The 15,085-nt window shown below is 47.1% G+C and overlaps 1 protein-coding gene across 1 annotated transcript; it reads left to right on the forward strand.

The window, feature by feature from the left end:
- Positions 1–4,176: 4,176 nt before the first annotated feature.
- Positions 4,177–14,612, forward strand: LOC126548641 (uncharacterized). The gene is made up of 2 exons (XM_050196886.2): positions 4,177–4,770; positions 13,791–14,612. The coding sequence occupies exons 1-2, from the start codon at positions 4,291–4,293 to the stop codon at positions 14,460–14,462; spliced, it is 1,152 nt and encodes a 383-aa protein (XP_050052843.1). The 5' UTR covers positions 4,177–4,290; the 3' UTR covers positions 14,463–14,612.
- Positions 14,613–15,085: the final 473 nt, after the last annotated feature.

The following is a 15,085-nucleotide window of genomic DNA, read 5'->3' on the forward strand; positions in this document are numbered from 1 at the left end:
TGTCTATTTCTTTAAGATATTGGCTCAATTGAAATATGCAAAAATAATTTATTTTCTGGTTTCCGTGCATGGTAAAGTGTTGTCCAGTTTATTCAAGTAATTGCGTGGTGGAGGTGGTGTTGGCGTTCGAGCAGGCGGGATTAGCGGCTAGCCAGGCGTGCTTGGCGGTCAACTGTTCCGCGTGAGCATCTCATGCGTTGTCACATGATATATACGTTTCTAAATTCATCCTGCTTGAAAAAAAAATATGATACGTGTGTCGCTGTGATATATTCCAGTAACTTACAGCAGATACTTGTTAGAGAGATCGGTATAGGGATGTCGTCTTCTGCAGAGTGTTTCTTAGCGCTTCTGAATACCAGGATTACCTTCGCGATTTTCTAGCCAACAGGTAGCTGACCAGAAGATAAAGGTTGTTGAAGAAGATTGCACAGTAATGGACTAGAAACGTTTACCGTGGACTTAAATATTCTTGGATTGATATTGTCAGTACGGGAAGAAAAGTTTCGGATAGCTTACCATTAACCTAGTGGCGCCCATGGCAATTTCGGTATAGGGGCGCTATAACGTAAAGCTATTCCAAACCTTTGTATTCCACTTCTGCAATCAGCCCTGCGCGATTGGTCAAAAACTTTTTTCGACCACCCCCACTTCGCCTGTCTGTCACGCGACGCCACGAAAACTGCGATAACTCCCCATCTGATATGACGTGTACACACCGATTATGCATGATTTGACAGAACAAAAGAAAAATTGTTATGTCTGATTAGACGCCTTTTCGCCATTAGCCCTCGGCTATTGGTCAAAAGTTTTCGGGCTGCACCCACTTCACCTGCCTGTCACGTGACGTCACAAAACCGCAAACACCCACCGCGTCAACGTGACGTGTACACGTTAAAGATGTATTAATATGCCGAACAAAACTGAATTTTCTTCTGAATAGCCGCAGGCTGCCCCATTCCTAAACGCATAAAAGATGGCTGCCGCCGATCGTTCAGGCACTGGCTGCTCGCACCTGCCGGAGAGCATGGGTTTATTTGCGTATAATAAAGCTCTTTGCGTGGCCGTGTAACGGTTTCGAGCACTTTCGGCACGTTTACGACCCCGCTCTGCCAACTATTCTTTGCTGAGGATCCGCTTTAGCGTCATTCTTAAGCTTCCGTTGCATGCTGCCGCGACCAGCCACCGCAAGCTAAGTAAGGGATCGAAAGCGGATTAATCGTAGACGCCCGCACCACCCTCTTCATCCGGTTATTGATTTTCAGTGCAGTGGCTCGGTCCCATCGAATCCCTCTCCACTTGAGCGTGCACCTCGCCTCTTGTCAGCCAATTAAATAAGACAAGCCACTCAGTGTAGGCAATGTTATTCGTTCTTCAAGCAAACAAAAATGACCTTCTCTGAACGAGGAGTGCGTTTGATTCGTCTGTTCAGACAACCCTGCGGGTGACCGCCTGATGCTTGCATCGGCGGTTATGCAAGTTTGACGTCAGGAGATTGGAATAACAACATATTGGAATAGTTTTACGTTATAGGGCCCCAGGTTTCATAATGAAAAATCTAAATCCGTAAAAAAGGACGAAGAACAGAAATCTTGCTGTATTAAGCGAACACAGAGAAATTAATAAATGTAACTAGACGTTCCGTATTAGACAAAGGGTTTTCTTCATAACCATGTAGCACAATTTTCTGAATACGACGACCAGGTGATATAACCTACAAGGATTTTGCAGGATTGATGCTGAGCGGAAGGCGCAAGTCGCGAGAATAATATTTTTACCTGGCTGCACGAGACAATCTGCTGTAACTTTGTAGAAATTCACTGCATTCCGCATAAGTGGACGCAGTATTCAGCTACTTGGCCGAATTACAGCATCGTTTATTTCGTCTTGTTGTTTAATAACGCTCGGAGCCATTCGGTAGCCCAATAATTGAACACGTTGTTTGCCGTTGAAGTTAATGACAAGCACCGATGCCGACATTTTAAAGCAAAACTTTCTTTGCCTACGCCATGCTTCGCATATGCTGAGCGCCAATGATATCAGAGCGCAACCAAGTCTCGGTTAGAGCTACAATCTCAGGATGGCTATCATCTGTGTACAGACACAGCCTGTCACGACTGGGTAATAATTTCGCATAGTTCGTATAACATACGGTTTAGCGAGCATTAAGCTAGAAGGTCGCGTCCGTTTAGGAATAGCTGCAGGGAGAGGAGGCAAGGGGAGTTCTTCTTACATGAGAAAAATGACACAACTGCATAAGTGGCGCGATCAGAAACACAAGTAGCGTCACTTATACGTATTTTATTAACTGCCAGCTTGTAAGATTGGTCTTTCATTTTCGTGAAGGAGTGTTGATGATGGGTGTAGCAGCAGGCCCGGTAAGCCTGGCATGCATGGCCAGCAATTATTCCGCCCAAGCATCCTTTAGCGTACGTATTTCACCAAGCGTTCTGGCGAAGTCGATGAATTGCTTCCTAGCTTTCCACATGGCAAGCAAAAAATGGCGTGTTGAATTAGCCGAACACTTTAGCTTGTGCGCTACTTGTATGGGATATTTGGTTGCAATGATAGGTAGACACTTATTAGGAAAAAAGTGCTCAAGCCTGTACTTTGGACGTGCTCCCCATACTGGGGCCCTATAACGTAAAACTATTCCAATATGTTTCTATTCCAATTTCCTGACGTCAAATTTGCGTAACCACCGACGCAATCACCGGGCGGTCACCCGCAGGGTTGTCTGTACAGACCAATCAAACGCTCTCCTCGTTCATAGGAGGTCACTTTTGTTTGCTTGGAAAACGAATAACATTGCCTACACTGAGCGGCTTGTCGTATCTAATTGGCTGACAAGAGGCGAGGAGAACGCTCAGGTGAAGAGGGATTCACTGGGGCAGAGCCAGTGCACTGAAAGTCGATAACCGGATGAAGAGGGTGGCGCCGGCGTCTGCGATTGGTCGGCTTTGCCTTACTTAGCTTGTGGTGGCTGGTCGAAAATTACGGCGGCATGCAACGGAAGCTTAAGAACGACGCTAAAACTGACCCTCAGCAAAGAAGAGCTGGCAGAATGAGGTGGTAAACGTGCCGAATGGGCTCGAAAACCTTATACGGCCACGCAAGAAGATTTATTATACGCAAATACACCCATGCTCTCCGGCAGGTGCTCGTAGCCAGCGTCTCAGCGATCGGCGGCAGCCAACTTTTATTCCTTTCGGAACGGGGCAGCCTGCGGCTATTCCGAAGAAAATTCAGTTTTGTTCGGCATATTAATGCATCTTTATCGCGTACGCGTCACTTTGACGAGGTGAGTTCTTGCGGTTTTGTGACGTCGCGTGACAGGCAGGTGAAGTGGGTGCAGCCCGAAAACTTTTTACCAATAGCCGAGGGCTAACGGCGAAAAAGGGTCGAATCAGAAATAACTGTTTTTCTTTTTTCTGTCAAATCATGCATAATCAGAGCGTACACATCATATCACATGGGGAGCTATCGCGGTTTTCGTGACGTCGCGTGACAGACAGGTGAAGTGGGCGTGGTCGAAAAAAGTTTTTGACCAATCGTGGAGGTCTCATAGCAGAATTGGAATAGGAAAGTTTGGAATAGATTTACGTTATAGCGCCCCTGTTCATCAATTCACTTACTCACTGCATTTGCCCCTCCCATAACGACAGCTGAGTGGCTGACTCAGGCGACAACGTACTGGAACCAAAGATATACCTGACCGTATTCGTGGGTGCAACACTGAAGCACATGGGCCGCGAGATCCTGTACTTAGTGGCTCAGAGAGTTAGGAAACCACCATCCATTAACAATATTGAATGAGTTATTTGGTATCATCACCTGCTTGCTCGCGGCTGCGTTTTTAGAAGATTTAACAACCAAGGAGCACGGCGTCATTTAGACAATACCGCCGAGTTTCTCCAGTTGGACTGAAAGGAGCTTGCTGCGTCCGGCGCCCATCTCATCTGCATAGAACTCAAATTTGCTGTCATTATTTCACTCCACTCGTGTTCCCGCACGCCTGACTGGTTCGCCGCTCGGCAAAGGCGACGTGGTCTCGCATCATCCCGAGCGGCGTCTGCGCCGGTGAGAACGTTTGTCTCCAGTTTCATGGCGTATCCTTTCTCCGCCACCAGTCGCAGGCAACCTCGGATGTCGCCCCGATTCGCGCAGTCTCGGCAACGAATAGCAGTGCGAACGCATCGTTCTAGGAGTGCAGTCCGTCTGCGGTTTGGTAGCGAGCGGAAGCGCTTCCGAATCCATTCGCTTTCCACGTTTTGTCACGGGCACAGACAAATGAGTGTCATGCTATTTCTCGGCGTTGTGCTTCCGATGGTGCTGACCGGAGGAGGCTGCGATGAAATTCTGCGTTTTGATAACAACGGGCCAGCCAAAAACACCACAGTGCCGGACACCCTGGCCCTACCTAGGGACGTTACGGTGGCTGCCGATGATGCGCAGGAAATGCTGCGCGCGGCTGCCTCCTCGCCTTTCGCTGAAGGTGTCGCGGCGAGCCCCGAGTACAACATCAGCGGCTCCGAGTCGACCTGGAGCACCGACCCACTGGCAGAGCCGGTAGCGCAGATCATCGTGGTAAGACACGGCGTATCCGACTTTGCCACCGAGAGCGACGTGACGGAGCGTACCAACGAGGTGCTCAACGCTAGCGGAAATCCGGACTCGCCTCTGCCTTTCCTTAAAGACAAACGCCAAGGCGGCTTCCAAGACGACGAAGGACGCAGGGCTGCAGAGCCAACGACGCCGGGTGGTGACGTGGTGAGAAGAGTATTAGTCTACAATAGCAAAGAAGTTCAGCGATGGGGCGGTCGGTCCATCCGTTGAGGTCACTGCCTTGTCGTAATTTTGCCGCATAATTTGGGAGGATGACTTTACTGATATTTGAAGGGAAAGTATTTTTTAAATAAGCGTGCACTGAAACTGATATTAGGGAAAGCGATTACGTCCCTGTTCGCTAAACTCATACAAGTTTCCACGTGAGATAAACGTAAACGGCGGCGGTCGTCATTTATTGTGTTGCGAGTGAAAGGCCCCTTTGAAATACGAAGTGATCGCAAGGGCACTGAACACTTTTCCTCCGCAGATAAGCGACTCCCTCGAAGCGCAGAAAATTTCTGATCGTGTGAATTACACTGTTGCCTAGTCAAGACGAGACGCTGCGTGCTGATAGAACTAATAAATATTTGTCTCTTTCCTTAAGCGCCCAACATATCACTAGCGCAATTCCGTGGGTGCGCGATACTATGAGCGCACCACGGAGTTTTTCTTATAGCTTTGCGAAACGCTGCAACAACGAGGGTAAAAGAAACGTTTAATGTATCGGTGTCGCGTTTCAAAAATTACGCAACGAAAGGAGCTCCTTGCGGAGGCGACTACGAATTGACCCATGTTCAGCGAAGAATTTCCCTTAAATCCGCATCATGGAAAAGAAGATTATTTTGAAATCAATTTTCTCGGAAGAATTGTCTCCGTGTTTTTGTCTCACTGAACTTCTTGGGGCGCTCTGACTTGTGACGTTTTGGTAGGTTGGAAAGCGCAGGATGTAATGTAGTAACCGACGTTCCATGCCGCCACGTTCAGGCGCTGGATCACCCAGGCAAGGGAACTTTCAAATGCTGTCGAAATATAGCTTAGAACTGCATCCTTGTTGTTTCATATTCTAGATTTAATCCATGAAAAAGGAGAGCATTACGTCAAGGACAAAAAAGAAATTAGGAGGAAGCAGCACCTTATTCGCCTTTTGTTGCGCTAGGAGCAGGTCCGCACACCGCCAAATTACAAACATGCATGTTGGTAAAATAACGAACTGCTGTTCCAGTGTCTCACAATTATGAGTGAAGTTACTCAAAAGGACTCTGGAACACTGTCATCCGTCTTTTGTCGCGTTTCCACTATTTTGCGTATTGATGCATTTTGCATTTCTCACTGAAGCAAAAATGTAGTATTTATCTAGTATTTCCTTCTACGGAATAGCCAAATAAGCTCCGCGGAAATGTGTATGGTGGACATAAATTCATCAAAGTAAAATATTGTACCCACCTAAACGCAGCAGGAAACTATGAAACTACATCCGAACTCCTAGGGAAGAAAGCTTCGCAACTAAGGTTGAATTCCTCTTCGTCTGGCGATTGAGCACGGATCATTGCCTGGCCTAGAAAATCGCCCAATAACTGTCTCTACTACCTTCCGACCGGAGCAATCGCTCTAGCAAATGAGAATGAGACATTTTTGGCAGCAATTTGCGCGACCAAATGGTGGTCTTGGATTAAGAATATATTCCCGTCTTGGTCTGCCTTCATTGCGGATGTTAACGTTTCCTTTCATCCCTGTATTACAAATTATACGTTTACCGCTGTAGTGGCGAGAAGTAACGAGAAAGAAGTGCAGGATTGTTAGGCGCGCCGACCGACCATCAGCCGGGCTGCCTTGTCCCACCTCCGACCGCAATGGTGGGATAAAAGGAAAAATTCCAGAGATAATGAAGATTCAGATTCGACAAAAGGCGTTTCGGGGTCTTTTTGAAGAACATTGGGCAGCGCCTACAGTGGCCCCGGATATAAGAAAAAGGATGCTCGTTAGGAATCGTTTTGAAGAACGTGAAAGTTGGAGTTCGTAAAAATCAATAGTAGAAACGGCTGCGTTTTGAATAAACTCACCGCATGAAGCGAGTAACGAAATTCGACAAGCAGCGTAACCGAACGAACGTTGGCACTGTGTTTTCGAACCATATTTTAAAAGAAAAATCCAGCAAATCCAACGTGCCCTGTTGGAATCAACATACAGCGAAGCTTAGGAGGCAGTGTTCATGCGTACCTTCTCATCTCGCTCAAGGATGCCCCGAACGAGGAGCTCTGCAATGCAAAGCACCTTTGAACGCAACCAGCGTTATAGGAGGCGAAAAGGCCAAGCTGGTTTTCTGCCCCATTTGTTTGAGGATACCCTACCTCCCCTTAGAGGCGCAGATGCGACCGTCCTCGCGGTTGCCTGGCGGCGCCACGCATGCGCAACGTGAAGCCATCATTTCCGGTGCCCTGTCTCCCGCCTCATCACGGCTCTCCGCGTCGCGGCCCCTTCGCCTTCTACACGAGCGGCCAACGACTCCCGGATTTCCCCCTCTACCTTCATCTGCTGCGGGCGAAATAGTGTGAGCCATGGCTACTAGATGGCGCAGCCATCCTGCTGCCGATCTGCAATGATACAACTGATCAGGAGCTTACAATACAAGGCCATGAAATACCCCGAGTGGCCGAATACAAATATATCGGGGTATGGATAAACAAACGGCAGATGTACACGGAAAAGCACGAACAGTCTCTCATAGCAAAAGGGCGAAGAGATGCTGGGATAATGAAACATATGGCATTGTGGGGGCACAACAGGTATGAAGTACTGAGAGGTATTTGGAAAGGAATAATGGTGCCGGGGCTTACTTTCGCGAATGCGCTCCTGTGCTTAAGGGCAGAAGTTCAGTCGAGACTAGAAGTAAATCAGAGAGCTGTTGGAAGATTAGCATTAGGTGCCCACGGGAAAACCACAAACGAGGCAGTACAGGGGGATATGGGCTGGGCATCGTTCGAAGCACGGGAAGCTCGGAGTAAAATCATATACGAAAAACGCCTGAGGAAATTGGACGATAATAGGTGGGCAGCTAAGGTAGTTAAATACGTACACAGAAAGAGTATTGACTCACAATGGCGGAAAAGAACTAGGAAGCTAACCAGTAAGTATGCCAGACACGAGGACGGAGAAAGACAGAGCATTAAACGACAGGTTAAAAAGGCGGAAGGTAAAAATTGGATAGATTCAATGGAAAAGTAGGATAGTGTTGAACTATATCGATAATGGAAACAGCAGATAAGGGAGGAAGCGTCTTATGATAATTCAAGAGACAGTGCCCTACTCTTTGAAGCTAGGTCAGGATGTCTTAGAACGCGGAGCTATAAAAAGAAATTTAACGAGGAAGAAGACACACGTACTGTATGTGGTAAATTTGTAGAAACAATAGAATACCTCATACTAAAATGTGATGGTATCCATCCCGATGTCGATGCGGGCACAGTCACACTTCCTGAGGCCCTAGGGTTCAGAGATAACAATAGTCATGTAAATAAATATGCGGTGGAAATTAGCAAAAAGCGATTGGAGGATTGGTGGCTCAAAATCAGAGAGGTGACATAAGGTTAAAAGTGTAGGAAGAAGTATTTAAAGAAAATGGTGAATTTTAATAACATACAACACAGTTAAACAAAATAAAAAGCTGAGCATGGTGGCAACTGCCATCACCCCGTTTCAAAGGGGACGCTCCTACCTTCCATCCATCCATCCATCGATTGCACGCTTCGATACGAACACTTCGATGCGAGCACCGCGAATGACGCTGGTTCCGAGGCGAGAACAGCTCAGCAAGCCGAAACCACCACGCCGGAAAGCAGTAGCGGAAACGTCAGCGGTGGTCATTTTTTTCTATTTCTCTCCATGATGTGCCGGCCGCGGAAGAAGAGAACAAAGCAAAGGGCAAGGATAAGACAGGAGGGGCCAAACAACTAGATCAAATGATAATAGACGAGCATGGAAAAATAGCGTGGGTAGCCATCATAGACGTTTAACATTAAAGTTTGAGAGATACATTAACACAAAGCTGAATTTCTAAAAATAATCAGAATTTCGAAAATCGAATGAAGAGCAAATAACTGATATCGCAAGAAACAAAGTGAAGAAAATGGAATCTTTTCCTACAGCAGTCTGGGAATATAAGGGACTGGTACACGTTATGCAGCAGGAAATAAGACAGAGACGGCACAAAAAAAAAGGATTGCAAAGAGGAAATGACGTAATTTATTTATTTATTACTATTAATTTGTTTTGAAAACATACATACATTTGACAGGAAAGGGAAAGCAAGGAGCAGGCTGACAACTGCCACCGGAATGGGCATAACGCCTGCCTGCTCTTCAGAAAGGAGGAGACAGAAACATAGAAAGGGAAGATAGGAGGGAGGGGAGGAAAGAAAGGGCAAGATGACAAGTCTAAAAGAATAAAGTAGAACCCACAGTACAGGTCAAGCACAGTAGGGCCGCTCACAGCAGGTCACGCTACTGAAGAATGTTAGATAGAAGTAGTGTCTGAGCTACAAACGGGAAATTAAGTTAGTTAATTCTAGAAAAGTAAGGACAGCGCGATGAGCCTGATCGCGTCGAGCCGCACAACCGCTGGGGTACAAACATTCGTCGCGTGTCGTACACCGCAGGCAAAAGAGGTGATAGTCCCTCACTAGCGACGTGCGCTGTGCAATGAAAGCGGGGCACTCCAATATCAGGTGCTGAAGTGTCTCGCAGCTACCGCAAGACGTATACGATGGACTGGCCACAGGTCCTTCTCTGTATAAACGTTTGCACACCTTTACACAGCCAACCTTTAGCTTGAGTAGTGGCGCTCTAGCCCGACGAGGCAAGCCTCGACCGCGAACACGGGGCGGGAACGTCTCATTTGCGACGCGCTGCAGTCTGGATGCTGCGTGGGCAGATGGCGATGAATCAGCAGACGAGCGTCGTCAAGCTTGCACAAAATTTCAGGGTAGACACAGTTGTCATGAGCGCAAGTTGAAGTCAGCCTATCAGCTTCTTCTTTTCCGGCGATGCCTACGCGTGGAACTATCCATTAAACAACGAGAGATACCCCACGTGATGAAATTTTGTCTGCAGAGTCAGTGATGCTGCGCACAACTGGACAATCAGCACGTACGTGGTGGAACAAGGAAATAAAGCAAGCTATAGAAGAGCGTAAGCAGGTATCTAGGGATCATCGAGAAGCCAAAAAGTTGGGATTACACGAAGAAGAGATGCTCCTAGGTCGAACGAATACCCAGAAAAGAAAAGAGTGGCGAGTGAGCTCGTGCAGGAGAAAATTTAACGCACAAGTGAACGTGGGGTGCATCACATTCGCAAAAGAGACAAAGGCGCCCCAAAAAGATTCTGGAACCCTCTAAGAGCACTCGGAGCTCCAAAGGAAAATTCCCAAACGGCTACAAGGGATGAAGACGGTAAGATCTACGAAGGAGACGATGCGCTGCGGTACATCCCAGATGTTATTAGGGATAATTTCGGCACGAAAGAAAGTGTATTTCAGACTCAAACAGATCCAGCAGCAGCAGAGAAGCATGAGAGATGAAAATTTAGCTAGAAAGCTTTTATTGAACAAAAGTTGAAGAAAATGTCTCTAATAACACGGAACCAGGACCTGATGAAATCCCAATACAGCTAATCAAAAACCTCGGTCCAAAGAGCAAGGCACTGATGACTAATGTTATAGAGCAAGTGATTAGAATGAAGAAAATTCGGTTGGATGGTGTGAAAGCAAGATGAACGTCATCTACAAATGCAAAGGTGATAAGAATAAGATGAGCTCGTAGAGGCCATTTACGGTAACGTCGGTGATATATAGAATGGCAATGCACGCCATAAAATTGGTACTGTCGAAGTAGGTGGAGAAAAATTATTTACTTGGGGAACTGCAGAATGGGTGCAGGCCAGGCAGACGCTTAGTTGATAATATGTTTGCACTAACTCAGTGCGTACTGATTTCAGTAGCTCAAAATACACCTTTATCGATAACTTTTATAGATATTAAAGCAATCTATGACAACGTAGACAGGGAATTGTTATGGGATATTCTTATGTACGAAGGCATAGAGAACGACTTCGTGGAGCTACTGAGGGAGATATAGATGGGCAACCAAGTACAAGTTGAATTGGAAGGTCGAAAAGGTAATGAAGTGGTGGGAATCCACCAAGGACTGAAGCAAAGAAGCCCTTGTTGTTCCCCCTTTATGTTAAGGACATAGATACATTACTGGAAAACAACGAATTAGGGTTTGATTTATCCTACATGCGTAATGGACAAATGGTGCAACAGAAACTCCCTGGACTGATGTATGTGGTCGACATAGTGCTAGTAGCGAGCAATAAAAGAGCTTTACGGGCACTTGATAATATCTGTGGTAACGCAGCGACAAATCTAGGGCCTGAAGTTTAGCACAGAGAAATCGGGAATTATGATATTTAATGAAGAGACAAGTCATTACGTGGTGTCAATTCAACAGCAAGTCGTACCCATAGTCAAGCAATATAACTACCTCGGCGTATACATGAACGAAGGAAAGACTTACTCAAGCATGCGCCAAGAAAGTCTGAAAATAAAGGGGAAGCGGAACGACTGTAGTAATGAAACACGGAGCACTGTGGGGCCACAATAAGTACGAGGTGGTGCGTGGAATCGGGAAAGGAGTAATGGTGCCAGCGCTAACGTTCGCAAATGTCACTCTGTTCTTAAAATCGGGTTTCTTGTCTGGGTTGGAAGTTAACTAAAGATCCGCAGGCCGATTGGCTTTGGGAGCCCACGGTAAAACCACAAATGAGGCAGTGCAGGGTGACACGGGTTGGGCCTCTTTTGAACTCAGAGAAGCACAGAGCAAAATTAGTTTTGAAGAAAGACTCAGGAACATTGATTAATATAAATAGGCAGGTAAAGTGCACACGTATCTGTACTTGAAAAGCACGGAGACAAAATGGAGGAAGAGGTCAAGAAAGCTGGCAACCGAGTACAGGGATCGGTGTAATAGTTCTGCGGAAGCCCGCAAGGTGGACAAGAGATGAATAAATAGAAAATGAGACATCCACTCAAACGTAGCAAATTGCTACAAAGGAAACCAATACGAGTTCCTCGAAAGAAAAGACTCGCAGTTGAAGAAAATCTGAAGAAAAACTTCAACTGCGAGGCTTTTCTTTCGAGGTACCCGTATGGGTTTCCTTTGTAGCAATTTGCTACGTTTGGGTGGACGTCTCATTTTCCCTTCATCAAGTACAGGACAATTGAAACTGTAAATAACCAACGAGGGGTCATCAAATATAAAGTGAGAGAAACAGAGGCAGTTAATTGGATACAAAGAACGAAAAAAAAGGACCATGGTTATTTATAAGAATGAGAAGAAAGAAATCAAAAGGGAAAATCTGTACGTTAACACAAAGGGCAGTGCCTTGCTATTTGAGGCTCGAGCCGGTTGCCTAAAGACAAAAGCATACCGGAGCAAATACCCGGAAATAAATTAGACATGTGTATGCTGCAGCAATAATTTGGAGAACACTCAGCACATCCTAATGGAATGCGAAGGGATTCACCCAGTGAGAACCGTAGGCAACGTACACCTTCCAGAAGCGTTTGGGTTTAAAGTGTACGGAAGCCTCAACCGGTCAACAGTCGAGATAAGCAAGAGACGCTTAGAGTGTTGATGAAAAAAACAACAACAGGGAAGACATTAATACGACCCGATCTCTTACAGTCGTAGCTAGCGGTACAAGCTAGATTTTGAAGGAAAAGGAAAACATTATGGAGATGTATACAAAATGCTCGACAAAAACATGTATAGCATACGTGATTAAATCAGGCAGGCTCCATGGGTGGCTAATTGCCACCGCCCTGTTTCAAAAGGGATGTCATTAAATCACCATCATCATTGAATCGGGAACGAGGAGTTCCGCTGCAGTACCTGTCTCATGCATACCACGTTTCGACGATGGCGATACTGTGTGTCGAGTGTGGGCTATCCAGCGAAAGCTCACGCGCAGCAGCAATTGCAGGCGGCAGCCACGGCGCAGGAGGCGCAGGAAAGGCGCAGGAGGGTTAGCAAAGAATGCTTCGCTTTAATAGTAGGGCGTAAAATATTACTGTCTCGACTTGGTGTGGCGAAGCCTTGTACAATCATTATGCAAATCGCCCTCTCTCCCTGCTGGAACAGACCTCTATGCAGAGCTAATTAAAAAATAAATTATGGGACTATACGTGTCAAAACCATCATCTGATTACGAGGCACGCCGTAGTGGTGGAGTTCGGATTAATTTGAACCGCCCGGGGTTCTTTAACGTGCGCCTAAATCGAAGTACACAGGTGTTTTTACTACCAAATCTTGGTACCACTCATCACTGATTTTCTTTCCGGATAGATCCTTAGGTTCACTTTAATGACCCGACAATGTACTTGGATGTGGTTCAAAGTGACAGTTATATCATAACTACCACTTTGGACTAGTAAAATAAAATATCGCCGTAAGGAAGCATGCTCGAAAATGAGCACCAGATGTTCGCGGCAAATGAAGTTCATCGTGGACCCACCTCGGTGACCCACTGACTATGCAATTCTGCTGCTCAGCGCGAGGTCATGGCTTCGATTCTCAGCTGCGGCGGCCACACTCTGATTGGAAGCGCAGTGAAAATACACTCGTGCAAACAGATTCAGGTGCTCGAGAAACGGTTCTAGAGGGATCACAATTAATATGGAGCCTTCTTAAATACGACGCCTTTCATAGCCAATGCATCGCTTTAAGACGTTATGCTCCTTCAATTATCAATAAAAAGGCTAGTTCGAAAATTTTCAGAGGCAAAGATTATTAAACCATGGCCCCACGTGTCGCGGGTTTAAAAGGGACGGTGGCATTCAGCTTATGAAATAGAATGGCCTCAGTTTCCGATAGAAGGCTCGATGGGCAACCCCACGTATTCGCACTGCTAGTGCTTTTCCCCCTCTCCTTTCTTTATTTCTTTATTTTCATTTGTTAACGACATTTCCCCCTGCCTAGGGTAGTCAACCGAATGCACGTGTGGTTGACTTGCATACTTGTTTGTTCTGTCTTCCTAGGCCGCTGCGTTACTTTGCCCGGAAGCCCCATAACTATTCAGTCGAAAAGAGAGCTTCGGTAGTCCCCGTGAATGACTTGTCTCGGCCTGCAGGCCAGCGTCCTGCAGCCACCACCACGGCTGTCTACCGAGACGTCCTTGGTGCCTGGTCACGACGTCCCGGCAGCCTCGGTGCCGGCTCGCCCTGCCTCGGAGCCGACCGAGGAGTGTACCGAAGAGGGTCGCGTGAGGAACAAGGAACGTCGCTCTGGCGTCGAGCCCAAGGTGATGCCACGACTGCGCATGGCCCCAAGGAAGTCGGTGATGAGGCCACGCAAGAGCAGCCGCGGCACCCTGCGCAAGGTCAAAGTGGTGCTGTCACGCGCCAACCGCACCAACCGCACGACAACGACGCCCCCGCCGTCGCTACCACTGCTGCCGCCGCCTCCGCTGGCGGGAAGGGCCGACTCGGACAGGCTGACGCTGCGCGAGCGCGGTTGCCTGCCGCTGGAGACGAGCCCGGCGGTGCAGGACCGCTCGACGTGCCCGTTCCGCTTCCTGACCAGCTTCGACCGGCGCCGACTGCCCAGACTGGTTACCACCGTGCGCTGCATGTGCCCCGGTAGCCCTTGCAGTTCACGGAGGGGCTACCGTTGCCTGGAGGTCAGCCGGCCAGTGACCCTGATGCGCCGTGTAGGCAGGGTCTACGTCGACACGCTCGAAGAGATGCCCGTGGCGTGTGTCTGCGCCTACGTTGGCCGCAAGTCGCGTGGCCGTAGCCCCTGAACAAAGTGCCACTGGCGCTCGTGTCTGACAATGTCGATGCCTTGCCAGGGAGCACGACATTGATTAAAGTAGGGCAGATGTAGTTGGATCTTTTTTGTGTATTCTCTTTGAAATTTGGTTTCTGATTATTAAAGGCGAGTAACAGTCTTCCTTGGGCTCCCGAACGGATCTGTTTAATAAATGTTTTTGCTGGGCCTAATCTTACTTTTGAATGCGAAATCAGCCTTTGTGAGGGAACATTGAGTGTGGGAGGAAGTCGACGGGCGAGCGCTGGACTTCGCTAGCTTGTGTTGGAAATGCCTACTACATCCGTGGGAAAATTCAGCGCAACCGCCCGAATCTTTTGAAAGTCATAAGGAACGAAAAAAAAAAAGTCGAAGAAGGGCACATGATCAACCTCAGCCGTTCTTATGAAAATAGTGACATTATAACTCAATCTCTTTGTAACTTAAGAAGGCGTAGTCATCATACTTTTCAACCCTGTTGTCTTCCCTATTCTACAACATTAATGAGAGGGTAGCATTAGTCATAATCAAATTTAATAAGAACTATAGATTAAAGGTAGTACAAGCCTACGCTCTAACATTCAGTCATGATGATGATGAAGTAGATCAGTTTTATGA

Source organism: Dermacentor andersoni, chromosome 1, assembly GCF_023375885.2.
Source record: "Dermacentor andersoni chromosome 1, qqDerAnde1_hic_scaffold, whole genome shotgun sequence".
Classification (NCBI taxonomy): domain Eukaryota; kingdom Metazoa; phylum Arthropoda; class Arachnida; order Ixodida; family Ixodidae; genus Dermacentor; species Dermacentor andersoni.